The 15,733-nt window shown below is 38.0% G+C and overlaps 1 protein-coding gene across 1 annotated transcript in view; it reads right to left on the reverse strand.

Annotated features, from left to right (window-relative positions):
- Positions 1 to 15,733, reverse strand: part of rhoq (ras homolog family member Q) — a 51,316-nt gene that overhangs the window by 9,062 nt on the left and 26,521 nt on the right. The window contains exon 3 of the mRNA XM_022670342.2: positions 6,736 to 6,900. Within this exon, the coding sequence (XP_022526063.2) occupies positions 6,736 to 6,900 (165 nt within the window). The remainder of the gene's footprint in view (positions 1 to 6,735; positions 6,901 to 15,733) is intronic.

A 15,733-nucleotide genomic window follows, 5' to 3' on the forward strand; every position in this document is an offset into this window, starting at 1 on the left:
TGCATCAAGAGCCACGGTATACAGGGTAATGTCAGCATACCACCAAGAAGGACCAACCACATCCAACAGGATTAACTGTGGACGCTGTAAAAGGAAGCTGTCTGAAAGGGATGTTCGGGTGCCAAATCACGGCAGAATTCAATGTGCACCTCAACTCTCCTGTTTCCACCAGAACTGTCCGTCACCACAATCAATTATTGTGGTCTAAAACCAGGTGTTTCAGTTTCATTATCCAACCCTTGTACAACACAACAAAACCTAAAGCGCACCTCTCTTTCTTTACATTGTTTAATTCTAACAAACTAGGTTATGCTGATAGCTTTGTCTTTTCTTTTATTTTACTGTTCTATTTTCTTTTTTTTTGTCTTATTTTCTTTTCTTTTCGTTTCATTGCCCTCTGTTACCAATCACCCTTTCTTCTTTATATTTTTTTAGGAAGCAAATAAACAGGGAGACGCAGAACGAACTTCCCACAGGTAAGAAAATGATTTAATTTTCTCATCTGGCTGGAGTAATTAAAAAAAACTGTACAGTAATATTTCTAGCTAGCATGTTTGACAATCTGGAGTTTGGTTTTGATTGCTCTTAAGAACATGCTCACAGTGTAAAGTACAGTCATGTATTGGTTATGTATAAAGACTGGTGTAGAGTTCAGTTCTCAGGTCATATGCTGTGTTCACTGGGTAAGGCTAAACATTGATTCTTTTATCTTCTAATTTATGCTTTTAAATGTCTGTTATTCTGAGAATCACAATTTGGTGTGAGATTTGGTCGCTCAGATCATGCCATCAATTGGATTTCTGCAGTTCTTGATTTGGAGAATCTGTCAAATGTTGCTACTGTTTATTGTGTAGCAGCTTGTTTTTATTTGCAGTTGAATATTGTTGCTATGTTATGCAGCTTAACGGTTCTTATTGCACATTTATCTGTGCTACATATTTATTCTAGTCTATAGCTAATAATTTATTATTTATTATTTGTATTGTAATCTATTATTGAGCTGGCTCCTCTTGTTTTCAGCATTTCGCCTTTGAAATGCATGTGGTAGGGTAATCTGAGTTTATATGACGTAATTGTATCAATATTGTGCATAAAAACTTTATCTCTCATAGTTAGCCTACACAGGTGGCTTACGTTATACCTTTGGAAGGGGCACTGGGTGATGTATGGGTTTAGGGGCGGGGCAGGAGGGAGAGCTGATTGGAGCTGAGTGTTTCGTTACTTAAAAAACAATTCAGCTATTAATGAAAAACAAATAGTTTTGGGGTTTAGTGGCTCTTTAAGCAGGGCTGGTATATTTTAATATTACAGAGAAACATATTGCAGCTGTTTAATGTAAAAAATGTATTAGAGTGCAGTTATTCTTTAAGACACATGTAGCTTATCTCTTATAGGTACCCTACACAGGTAGATTACCTTAAACCTTATATGTAGTCTACATATGTGGCTTACATTATCTCTTATAGAAGGTCTACATAAGTAGCTTAGCTTATCTCTTATAGGTAGCCTACATAGGTGGCTTACTTTATTTCTTATATGTAGCCTACATAGGTGGCTTACCTTATACCTTACAGGTAGCCTCCACATGTAGCTTATCTTATTTTTTACAGGTAGCCTACATAGGTGGCTTGCCATATCTTTATGGCATATCTTTATCTCTATATTTTTAGCCAACATAGTTAGCTTACTTTACCTCTTATATGCAGCATACGCATAGGTAGTTTACCTTATTTCTTATACGTAGCCTACACAGGTAGCTAATCTAATACCTTACAGCTAGCCTACATGCTTGTGCCTACTGTGTTATTTTTTTTTTCCTGCTGACATCACTGTTCTCTGGTAGTGATATTTTTGGTGGTTAAGCAGTTACAGCATTAAGGTTTGCAAACACACTGACATGTTGTCTTTGTCTCTGTGGACTAAGGTCAGCTCTTTCTTCTATTGATCATCTGTGTATCTGTATTCGTCACACGCGTGAACCTTATTAAGATTGCATCTGCAGAGCCAGCACTAAACAATCCCTGACAAGACCGGGGTTAATGATAGACACTTACACTGATGTACACTCACAGGACTTTTCACTTTCTGGTTGAGTTTTGTAGTTCTATAATTAGAACCACAGGACCATCGCAGAGCAGCTATTATGTTTATTATTTGGTTGGTGGGTGATTATTCTCAGCACTGCAGTGATTAGCAGTGATTAGCATGGTGGTGGTGTATGAGGTGTTAGTGAGTGTTGAGCTGGTGGTACAGTGAGTGGATCAGACACACTCCTACCTACAGCTGAAACGCCTTGTATATATTGTACAACACAGTCAGAGACGGAAGATCTGAATCTGTTGCTGCTAAGTTTACAGTGTTACTCATCCTTTAGTATTTTACCAGTGGGTACAGGACGCTGCTCACATGATACTCTCAGCTGGATAGTTCTGGTTGGTGGACTATTTTCAGTCCAGCAGTGACACTGTAGTGTTTAAAAACTCCAGCAACACTGCTGTGTCTGATGTACTCATACCAGTGCAAACCCTTGAGTCACTGAAATGCAGTCCTGTGGGGGTCCTAACAGCTTAGCTTTAACTACAAACACCTGTTGCACAAACTCTCCAAAGACATGTTACAAAAATGCCATTATTGTTGTAACTACACTAATTTAATGTCTTTTTGTTATTATAATTATTATTTGGGTGGTGGGTTATTGTTCTCAGCACTGCAGTGATTAGCATGGTGGTGGTGTATGAGGTGTTAGTGTGTGTTGAGCTGGTGGTACAGTGAGTGGATCAGATATAGCAGTGATTAGCATGGTGGTGGTGTATGAGGTGTTAGTGAGTGTTGAGCTGGTGGTACAGTGAGTGGATCAGATACAGCAGTGATTAGCAGTGATTAGCATGGTGGTGGTGTATGAGGTGTTAGTGAGTGTTGAGCTGGTGGTACAGTGAGTGGATCAGATACAGCAGTGATTAGCAGTGATTAGCATGGTGGTGGTGTATGAGGTGTTAGTGAGTGTTGAGCTGGTGGTACAGTGAGTGGATCAGATACAGCAGTGATTAGCAGTGATTAGCATGGTGGTGGTGTATGAGGTGTTAGTGTGTGTTGAGCTGGTGGTACAGTGAGTGAATCAGATACAGCAGTGATTAGCAGTGATTAGCATGGTGGTGGTGTATGAGGTGTTAGTGAGTGTTGAGCTGGTGGTACAGTGAGTGGATCAGATACAGAAGTGATTAGCAGTGATTAGCGTGGTGGTGGTGTATGAGGTGTTAGTGTATGTTGTGCTGGTGGCACAGTAAGTGGATTAGATGCAGCAGCAGTGCTGCTGGAGTTTTTAAACACTGTGTTTAATCACTTGCTGTCCTCCACTCTATTACACACTCCAACCTACAGCTGAAACACCTTGTAGATCAAGTAAAGACAGAGATAGAAGCTCGGAATTAGTTGCTGCACAGTTTACAGTGTTGATCATGTGGGGTCCTAACAGCTCTCCAAAGACAATAGGTGACAAAAATGCCATTGTTGTTGTAACTACACTAATTTAATGTCCTTTTGTTATGAAGGACAATCGATTAGCAGTGAACAGGTCCCCTACGAAACTGATTATGACTAATTTAGGCTTATTTGCTGCATCATCACGTTTGTTCATTAGCAAGACGGATGGAAACTCTAACTAAATATGGCAGAATGGCCAATAGTGAGTTCGATGACAGAATGTGGAAAACTGAATAGAGCTTTGCATGATTTATAACATGGATGATTCTCAAAGAGAAATTGGGTTGGTTTGGATTGATTTGAAGGACAATCTGTAGTAAAGTCTATTAAAACTAAAACACAGTCTAAAAAGTAAGAAAACGGTTTGGCAGATGGAGATCCAATTTTAGACACAAGCTATAAGAGAACGATAAACCTTATAGGCCATGCCACCAACATAGAAGACTTCAGATTTCTAAATGAGCAGTCTGTTGTGTGACACATCAAACTGGTAGAGAATTCCACCAGGAAAACAGTGGCACTGTTTCAGGTGAAACAACGACAAGGTCATCCCTAATGGCAGTGAGCTCCATTATCAAGAAAATGCCTCCCTGCCAGAAAAGCTTTGAAGAACATGACAGAAAGACTAAGATCTTGACCTTGTCTCTAAAATAAATTGAGCATCTGTGGGATATGCTGGACAAACAAGTCCTATCCATGGAGATTCACCTTTTCTGAAGCATTTTGAGCAACATTAGATGAATCTACACAGTATTAGGCAGGTGGGTTTAATGTAATGCTGGGCAGTATACTGGTTTATTTTTCATATACCACTAGAGGTGCTGTGGAGCACTGTGTAGAACATCACCACTAACTAACGCTATCTAGGTAGCATAACAAGCTAACATGCTGGAGAAATAGTAGAGAAATGAGAACAGCACTTTATCTGAGGAGCTCCTGCTGCTGTTCCTTGCAATATGAGTGTTTTAATCTGAGTAAAATAGAAAAATAACAGTAAACAGCAATTATTTACTAAGAAAGAAACAAATAGAATTGTGAAATCGATCCACAGATAAGAAAAAGTTCCTCTCATCCCCCAGACGAGCCCAGAATCGATCCTTGGTATAGAATAATTTATTCAGGACAAGTGATAAAACTCCATAAAACTCTGGATATGAGGTACAAAGAAACTTCAAGAGCAGTAACTATAGCCCTGCTTAAACATATTAATACTGTAGCTTGAAGGATAATTTTAATACACAGTGACCTTACTTTATTTGTTAACTGGAGAAAGAAGGGAATTGTGGCTGATTTTCATGCTTTAATGCCTCTAATGGATCCAAGAATAACATATTAAACATGTAAATTAAAATTAAACTTGTGTCATACTTGTGCAATAGAGCTTTTGAGAAATATATCTTTTGAATACCTAAACATTGAGTATTTTAAGGTTTGTTTATAGTTTTTATGGAATTATTTAAAATATTTAGTTTTGTAAAGGAAGCCATTTTCAGTTGTTACAGTATCTCTTTTTTAAAGTCTATTGTTTACTTTCTTCAACTGTTTTTATGCTAATGAAGTCTAGTTTATTCATATATTGTGTATATACCTGTACATATTGTGGGAAATAAACCCAAAAGTAATTAAAGCCTTAGTTTAAAGCCTTAGTGTTTTATTTTATATGTACTCCTAACAGTACAGTAAGTTAAAAATCTATATAAAATACATTTTTGGTCATACCATTCAGCACTAGTTAAATGTTATGACTGATGTTTGTATAGTTATAAGCAGTGGCAGCATCTTCATTTAGGGTGATCTGGAGATGTCCACCAAAGGGAAAGAAGGAGCAAAGTGTTTCTATCTCATTTAAACAGTGTTAAACTAGTTGTGACTGCTCTGTACAGCCGGTCCTGCCTCTAAATATCATAATGAATCAGCATTCAGGCATTACGTGCAATATGAATGGGTTCTGGGAGGGCTCTCACTTGTGTGCTTGCGTCACAAGCATCCTAAATAGAGTTTTCCCAGAGCCACCTGGGCTTTCCACTCCCGAAGGCTGTGTTTGGTTGCTAAGGTTACTTTTTCCCTCACCAAAGCTTAGCGGACACGGTACACAGGTTGTGATTTCTTTTTCCACTTAAATTAAGACCAGGAAGCGTCTCGTAATAACTATGAAACAGTTGCTATTGTTAGAAGTGTCCAATTTCAGGTATATGATTGCCATTATATGTGCATTTATATAGTATTGCTTGTGTAAGGATTTCAGTTTGATAAAGGAATGGCTAAACATTAGTGGTGTCAATCTTATAACAAAATTTAATCAGATTAATCACAGCAATATTCTTTGATTAACTGCAATTAATCGCACTTTCTCTTCTTAACCCTTGTGTGGTGTTCATATTTTTGTTACTCGTTTACTTTGTTACTTGTATTAATTCAGCAACATTAAGCAATTTTACATTAAAATGCTTTACACATGCTTGCTTCACCTAAATTGCAAGCAATATAAACAGCTTACATGGTTAATATTTGCCCTTTACCTTTCTTATGTTACATTTCTTTTAAAAAGTGCTACTCTTTTTTTATTAGTTTTTTAATAAAACGTAAAAGAAAATTAAAAAAACTCAAGATATGAGTAGAAAATTTGTTTAGTTTCAAATTTACAAATGAAGCAATGTTTTTTAGCCCTTGGCCAAACATACTGTATGTAATATAAATGTGTGTGTGTGTGGGGGGGGGGGGGGCAATGTGTTTTGATATATGTTTTTTACAAAAAATGAGCCAATGCCAATGAGTTTGAGTTAGAATTTTTTTTTTTTTTTGTATCATTTGATGAAAAATGAAAACGGGTCCCACAGACCCGAACACCACACAAGGGTTAAACTGAGCCTTATCAGCAGTTTATTTTAGGCGAACCCCTTCAGAAAAAAAAAAACAACGCATTGGGCGGGGGCAGGGCAGTTTACAGTGAAAGTTGGGGTCAAACTTGGTGGCAGAAAAGCACCAATAAAAAATTATAGCGTGTTACTAATTACAAATTTATCGTGTGCATTAAAGTTATACTAACAGTCTGAAATTTTACAACCTGGCTGACAATTTTGGCTTCATTTCTATAGAAAGAAAAGAATGAAAATATGACACCTATGCTTAAACAATATATTGTGCAATGAATGCACTTTTGTATATGAAAAACCCAGTTGCCCCTTTTACTGGACTGAGTGATAGATACACAGCACGCTGTCACCATATTTAAACAGATTAAACAGACGGTAATACCTGAGTGCCGATGAGCAGGTAGGGGACATTGGGAGCGTACTCCTGCAGCTCAGGCACCCACTCCTCCCTCACGTTCTGGAAGCTGGCCGGGTTCACCACCGAGAAGCAAATGAGGAAGACATCCGTCATGGGGTACGACAGAGGCCGGAGACGATCATAGTCCTCCTACAGACACACACAGAGTGACGGAGACAAAAATTCAGGACTGTTCAAGGATAACTGGATGCTTGGTTTTGAAATAAAAATCATTAGTTACTTTGCAATGATGTTTTTATTTTATTTTATTTTAGTTTAGTTTTTCCTATTTTTAGCTAGGTTACCAATTGTTCCACCCATTTAGCAGTATGTCCCTCATCACTAGTGATGCCACAGCACAAGAAGGTTGAAGACTAGCACATGCCTCCTCCGACACACGTGAAGTCAGACTCCTCGGCATTGCCGAGTAGCATCACAGCGCACTCAGAGGAAAGCGCAGCGACTCGGTTCTGATACATCAGCTCACAGACGCAGCCTTGTGCTGATCAACATCACCCTAGGAGTGATGAGGGGAAAGAGCTCCATCTACTGTACCCACCCAGAGAGAGCAAGGCCAATTGTGCTCTCTCAGGGCTCTGGCAGCGGATGGCAAGCTGCATAATCGGGATTCGAACCAGCGACTAATCTGAGCCAAATGAGTGAATTTAAACACTGAGCATTTCTCAATCCATAGTGTCACATGTGATCGACATCACCCTAGGAATGATGAGGGGAAAGAGCGAGGGGAAAATTCACTCCTGACATTTACTGTAATTGAAGTTGTTACTGTAATTAACACCAGTTTTATACTGTAGGCCCTAAAATAGAACCTTGTGGGATTCCACAAGATATGATAAACAGTAATTAAATATCTCATAGCAGTTTCTACATATAATAACAGCACAGCAAGTCTAGAGGATTCAATAGATTGCAACATAACAACATTGCAGTTTATTGTATTTACTGTTCTGCTAAATAGTGTCCACTAGAAATGATAGAGGATAAATTCCCCTTTTGATTCTTGATTTCTCTCAGACTTTCTTCCTCTTGCTCGGAGGGAGTTTTCTCTAAGGGAGTTTTTCCTGCATTTCCATGAAACTGCTTTTTGTGAAAGTGGACAATATGAGAAGTGCTACAAAATTCTTATTCAAGCAAGTTTGGAACTTTCTTAGACCCTCTCGCTTCTCTTCTAATGTGTTAAAATGAGGAAAGAATTATGTCTGCTGCCATCCCTGTGGTAAATCACACAGAGCAAATGCTTAGCAGTGATTTATTAATGACTTGCCTACATAGAAGTCTGGATGTACGACGGTTCTGATGATCCAGGAGTGATTAATTTGATTTAGATTAGGACTTATGACCCAGATAGACGTATTTTATTCACTAGCATTTCTCTGCTCTACCCCTGTGACCTCCAACAGCCAGCAGAAAGAGTGTGAGAGCACAGTGTCCTCTGGAAACAGGCACACACACACACACTCACAACAACAGATAAGCCTGGATTTGCTGGGGACATGTGACTGATGTTTCTGGGAGCTCAGATTTTTATGTGTGTGCATGTATATCTGGGTCTAGGTCTGTGCCAGTGTGTGTGTGAGTGTGTGTTTGCTTGTCCTGCTATACTTGCGAGGTCCTGATTAGAGCCAGTTTCATCATAACATTTTTTTTTCCGATTGACTGACCTTCATTACTTTTAACTATTTTTTTCTTTACTAAATTGAGTAATTCTTGCTTCTCATAATCTGGATTAGGACATTATTCAAATATTCACTATTCACTGTATACCTGTAACTCTACCTCTTCACTACTTTACAACTGATGCTCTCAAACACTTTAGTTTAATGAACAAACATTTGTTTTGGTTACCTGTTCATAAGTATTGCGAGATAAATATCATGCTGTTGATCATGATCTCATCTCTCACCTCTAGTGAATAACTATAATATTCATTATGTCACTGGAAGGTCCTCACAAGAAATAAAGGCCCTGTTATACACATTGAAAACCCAGCTTTTCAATCAGTAATAAACAGAATAAAGATTAAAATAACTTTGCTGTTCCTTTAAATGAGCTGCTGGTGTATCTTCACAGCATGAACATGCAGGTCAGTATCTGTCTCTGCTGAGATGCTCAAAAGCACTGCGCTGTTAAGATACAAATGTGCCAAAGTCAGAGCTCACCTGCCTCTTAAAGGAAATATTGTTTAAGCATCGTTATCGCGATTTGCACATGCACAATTGTCACATCGCAGGACGTGCAATGTCACCTAAAGCAATTAAATCAAACACGTCATGTTGCAATGTTTTGATTTTTGACACAAGAAGTAGATACACAGCGCTGTCTCTGTGTCTGTGTGAGTGACAGTCTGCTGCTGCCTAAAAAGTGCAAGGGGAGGGGGGGGCGTGAGGAGAGGGGGGGCAGGAGTAAACAAGAGGGAACCGCATGGCCTCCATCCACAGTGTTGGACACATGCTTTTAAACGTGAGCACATGTGGAAAGCTGTGCACCTCAGTCCAGCACAGTCAGTTTTGCAGCGCAGATATTTCCAGTTACAGCTGAATTCACACCTTTAATCCCAGGAAAATGCTATTATTTCCTTTTAAAAAGCTATTTAAATGCATTATTAAAGGGTTGATTACAGTTGTGTTACTTTTTTTTTCTTGGGTTGAGCTCGGCGCTGACTCAGCTCTTGATTGGTCCGGATGCGAGACTGTGTGCGGGTGGGGGTAGGGCTTGTGATGTAATGGGCCCTGCATAGTGTAATATTGTGATATATATTGCACATTGTAATGCAATCAAAATTTTTTCCAATATCGTGCAACCCTAAAACACACCCATAATTAATTAAGAGAATTAGTACATTACTTTTAGTGAATTTTAAGCGGCACAAGGCATATTTTTTGGGGCACTCACGATACTAAAGACACACCGACACGCCCTAAATCCAGCTGTGCAATGCACAATTGCCTGGTGTGCTATAGATCTCTAAAATAGGGCCGTAAGATAACATTGTGTGTGTGTGTTTAAGAAGGAGTATTCATTCATTACTCTAATTTCAAATGCAAGCGTATAAAGTGTTAGTGAGCCTCTGGCCATGCAGGAAATCACTGCAGTCTAAGCGTTTCAATAGTGACACATGCATGTCAGCACTGGCCCTGAACTGCCAGAAACCAAGCGGATCAGAGTTTCAGTAGAAGCAGAGAGAGCTTCTCACAGAGCTTCATTTACCAGAAGCCAGCAGCTCCTGACCCGGTCATGTGTGTAAATGTGGTAAACGTGTGTATGTGAGATCACAGAGAAGGCACCAGCTCATCCTGGGCACACAGCAGCGGGTGACTCAGACTCTAAACAGGCTGCAGTCTCACTCTCATTTCTGTCATCCTTCTTTCTCTGAGCAGCGCTGGCCTTCTGCGTCCTGCGGGCGAAGCTGCATGACCTCACCCGTGTCCCGTGGGCCGGAGCGCCGTGCCACACTGAATACAGACCCGCCGGCTGCTGACACTCGCTCACTGACTCACATTGCCAAAGGTCAGAGACAGATGAGACTTATTATTTTTACACAACACAGCCTTGGCTGCGGGGGCCTGGCTACAAAGCCCCACGATATCTCCTGCCATCATTATAACAGCACAGGAATAGCACTGCGGATCTTCTGCCGGGGCTGGGTTACTACTGTGAGAACTGTGAGATTTTGTTACAGACAGTTGCAAGAAAAAGTATGTGAACTCTTTGGGATGACTTGGATTTCTGCATAAATTGGTCATTAAATGTGTTCTGATCTTCATCTAAGTTACTGCAACTAATGATTATTTTAGTAGTCGACTAATCTAATCTAATTTTTTTATTATCGATTATTTCTGCCATGTCCTCCATCTCTAAAAAATACAAAAAAACAGCTGAACATGAGATTTAAAAGGCATTTAAATGTCCAGATGTTGTCTAAACATGGAGAGTACTGACGTTTAGTGAGGATTTATGTAATATTTAACTTGCCTGTTACCCATCTTCTATTGTTTTTATGTCCCCAGCATTTTGTGTAATGCAGTACTGTTACGAATTAACGATTAGTCGACAATTAAATTTATAGTCGACAAATTTAAATAATTGACATTGTCGATTATATCGACTAATCGTTGCAGCCCTATACCACACAAAAAATGATATATTTGCATGGTTTTATTAAACACAACATATTACCATTCACAGTGCAGGGTGGAAAAAGTGAACCCCTAGGCTAATGACTTTTCTAAGAGCTAATTGCTCTGAATGAGATGCCCTGCACTATAAAAACACACACCAGTTTTGAGTTTGCTTTTCTTAAGAAGCATTGCTTAAAGTGAATCATACCTTGTACAAAACAGCTTTTAGAAGACCTACGTTCAAGAATTGTTGACTTGCATGAAGCTGGAAATTAACCAGACTAATTAAAACAAACACAAACCATGATTTGTAAAGTGAACTTAGGGTGTTTTCACACCTGTAGTTAGTTTCTGTGGTCGGAATCAGTTGATGAGTTCGTTTACATGGAGCGTTTCTCCCTCTGTTTGGTTTGGTTTCACACAGGCACAAACCTAAACATGCCAAAATGTGCGCCAATAAACCACGCAAGCACATTCTTTCCTCTGATTCGTCAGAGCTGCCTGGCGTGGGAGTAAATATAAATATACGAACAAAGTAAATATAGCAAGAAGATTCTGTGTTCCAGCGTGTATATCTGTGCTTTAAGACTGAACGTTGTGCTTTCAAACACATGGTTTGGACGTGCAGTGCAGAGTCACACGGCTGTGAGCAGTGAACGCAGCACAGACCACACATGCATGAACAAAGAGTTTGTTCATAGCTGTGGTAATCAGCGTTATCTGGCTAATATGTCAGTTTAAACTGTGTATTAAAACATATGTATTTATGTGTAAATATATTATACACACACACAGTAAAATGAACATTGTTGTTTTATTCTATAAACTACAGACAACATTTCTCCCAAATTCCAAAAAGAAATATTGTCATTTAGAGCATTTATTTGCAGAAAATGAGAAATGGATGAAATAACAAAAAAGATGCAGAGCTTTCAGACCTCAAATAATGCAAAGAATTATAGATTACATTCCAGAAGTTTTCAATTTGTTAAAATCAAAGAAACTTTTTAAGTGGTCTCTTATTTTTTTCCAGAGCTTTTCTCTCTTTCTTTCTTTCTTTCTTTCTTTCTATCTATCTATCTATCTATCTATCTATCTATCTATCTATCTATCTATCTATCTATCTATCTATCTATCTATCTATCTATCTATCTATCTATCTATCTATCTGTTTCTTTCTCTCTCTCTCTCTCTCTCTCTCTATATATATATATATATATATGTATATATGTTGTATATATGTGTATGTACGTACATATACTTATAAAATTAATTAATTTATATACTTATTAATATGCTATACTATATGTCTGTCTTTGTTAAAGAGTATAATATAAAGTATTCCAGCATGAAAACTCATATTTGTAATGTCTCACAGCGTTCTGAATTATTACTACACCTCTGCTGTTTGTAACAAACCAAACCGTGTGTAAATTGGGTATAAATTGGAGAAGTTTTGTAAATTTTTGAACTGGGGGCGCAGGGTTGCCACTCTGACACGCCAGCTCCAACAGACGGCGTCAGTCGATGCGGTGTCTATGTATATGATGTCTATGGGTACAGTATGCTGAATCGGCAAACACATAAAATACTTACTTTTTCTCACTTACTTAATATATAAACACACTTAAATAAATTTAAAAGGATGCACATTTTAAAACTGTGCTTACATTTTCTGCCTAAAAGCAAATATGCTTTTAACAGCTAGCTTGCATTTAGCTTCATAAATAGGCGCATGTGTTTATCAAGGCTGAGCCTCAGACTAAGTTTGGGTTCCTTCATCAGTAGAGCTGCTTGTGCTGTAGATAAACTTGTGTTTACTGGAACCGGACCAGGCTGAACAGCACTGAGCAGGTGTGTGTCTGCGGTGTGACCGTTCATGTGTGCGCAGTGGGTCAGCGGTGATATAAATACACCCCTCAGCTCGTCCTCTGGCCTGTTGAAAGGTTCTGCAGGGAGGGAGGGGAGTATTATTTACAGCTGCCCTCTGACCAACTGAAAAGTGGAATAAGCCAAAACATCAACCGGGTATCTCTCTGGATCTACCGTCAACACACAAACACACAGCAGACGATTCGCGGGTTTGCTCTGCAGCTCGTGTCTGCACTGCAGTCCAGGGAGGGAGGGGTTTGTTTGTTTGTTTTTTGATAATGAAGTTTGAACATATTTTTCTGTTTAATAATGTATCACTGTGTCACTGTGTACACATGCATATAAAGCATATGCTAGATTACATGTTCCCTAAGACCCTGTACTTATCTACGTATTAAATATAAACAGAAATAAACATTTTTGTTTGAAACCGAACAAAATGAAATGTTTTTTTTTTGTTGCAGTTTTTAAATGAATTTTACCACTTGTTCACCACTGCATACATGAAACCTAAATACAGTCTAAATCTATTTTTTAATTCTTGCTTTTCAAAGAAAACATCATTGTTAGGTATCACTTATTTAGTCTTTTTTACTAATCAGCCGAACAAAAAATATTTGGTTGCCAAATATTCAGTGCATTCCTTGTACGTCTTCTCATATTGATCCCCTTTTGCAAATTTGTAGCACCTGTTTTCAAAGGGGATGTTTTTTGGAATTGATATCAAGCAGTCATTAATATCTGAGTAACATTTCAAACAGACACTAATTTATTTACTTAATCAGAAAGGAAGAATGTTTAGCTGGTGCTTGGCTGCTGTGCCAAAATCCAAGATTTGTCATTATTTTACAGCATTTTTAATAATAAAAACAATGATATACGTGTTATTCAAGGCAGATTAACTTTTACATTTGAGGTGGTATAAATGTTTGCATATCACCTAGGGCACAATGCTATCGGAATTACATCAGTATTGACTGAGAATAGCTTTTTTTTTTAATGATCAGCATTAATAGTATACTGAAAAAGGACCAAGCAATGCTGGTGGCTCTACTACAATTGGCCAAAACTTGACACGATACTTTAAAATCCACTTTAAAATGTAATTTAAGCTTTTTTTCTTTAATATATTAGTTTTAAAGATATAAAGTTAGACCGGGGTGTCTAGTCTTTCTGTAAATTATAAATGTGTATATTGGCTCCGACATCAGCATATATGCTATATTGCCAAAAGTATTCGCTCACTCATCCAAATCATTGAATTCAGTATAAAACCAATCACCTAGTCATGCAGACAGCTTCTACAAACATTAGTGAAAGAATGGGTCTCAGGCTCTCAGGAGCTCAGTGAACTCCAGCACTGTGGTACTGTGATAGGACGCAGCACCTGTGCAGCAACAAGTCCAGTCGTGAAATTTCACTACTCACTACTAAATATTCCACAGCCAACTGGCAGTGATATTATAACACAGTGGAATAGACTGGGAACGACAGTGACTCTGTGCTCTGTCAGTGTAAAATAACAGGGGTCACCAACTTTCTGCATAGTCACTACAGAATCACTATAGACCTCCAAACTTCATGTAGCTTCAGATTAGATCAACAACAGTAGAGAACAGTAGAGAGATGTATGGAATGGGTTTAATGGCCAAGCAGCTCAATATAAGCCTTACATCATCAAATGAGCAAATACGTTTGGCAATATAGTGTATATACATGTGTAATTTTGCATATCAGCATCAGCCAGAACTTCCATATTGGTGCATCCCAAGAATTAGCAACAGAAGATGGTGTTGTGATCATCCAACATCCTGAGTTTCGTAACCTCACCAAATCTACTAATGCACCTAGAGCTGGGCGATATGGGAAAAAATCTTATCACGATATAGTTTTCCATATCAGTCGATATCGATATGTATCACGATATAAATCAAATCACTTTGTGTCACACTTAAAGGTTTGTTTTTATTAGTGAGAGAATAAGGGAGTGATGGAAGTTTTATCACAATATTTTTTTCTGTATCTCCATAATTATTAGGGCTGGCCCGAATAGCATTTTTTGAGCTCCGGATATTTGGCAGTAATTGGTAGCGAATATTCCAATATTAGTTTTTAAAAAAAACAAATTAATCATGAACGCGAGCCAGAACCCGAGCTTGAACGTCAGCCTGACTCAGGCGCTGCATGAACTCGGGCTTTTTTCCAATTTTTTCCAATTTTCCATGACTGAAAAAAAAACTTGGGCTATAAGCTCAATATTAAATATTTCGTTTGTTTAGAAATTATTTTATATTCTTAAACCATGTTAAATTATATTAGATTAGTAGGGCTGGCCCGAATAGCGTTTTTTGAGCTCAGAATATTGGGCACTGATTGGCAGCCAATATTGGAATATTTGTTTTTAAAAAGACGGATTAAAAACTGATTAAAGTAAAACAAAAATTGCAACTCGGCCCCTTTAATTCACCACAAAGTTTTCCAAGACCCAGCCGGAAAAAAAAAGATTTCCCACCTTTTCCTCAGCTGGGTCGGGCTCAAAAAATGATTTGTGATAGGCTGTTTTTTGGTTTGTTTGTTTAAGCACTTAGGCTTTTGTACTGCTGCAGTGCAATATTTAGATTTTATATTCTGAAATTCGTTAGGTTTTATTTCTTTTAGCATTTTGAACTTTTTTTCCAATTTCAAATTTATTTTTTTCTGTTCGTTATGTTCTATCGGTCCTTGCGTTTTTTGTAGTTGAAGTTGAATTTAATATTGAAGTTCAATATTTCTAATTTATATTTTGAAATTCGTTAGATTATATTTATTATTGTATTTTGAGCTCACTTTAGTTGGTTATTTTCCAAATTCATATCTATTTTTCTGTTATTATTAAATGTTATTAGCTTATTAGCTTAGCTTGTCATTTAGCATACAGAACTTCTCACGGATTTTTAATGAATGTTGATTTATTAATTTAAAAGCTGTACCTT

This window comes from Astyanax mexicanus, chromosome 15 (assembly GCF_023375975.1).
Source record: "Astyanax mexicanus isolate ESR-SI-001 chromosome 15, AstMex3_surface, whole genome shotgun sequence".
NCBI classification, from domain to species: domain Eukaryota; kingdom Metazoa; phylum Chordata; class Actinopteri; order Characiformes; family Acestrorhamphidae; genus Astyanax; species Astyanax mexicanus.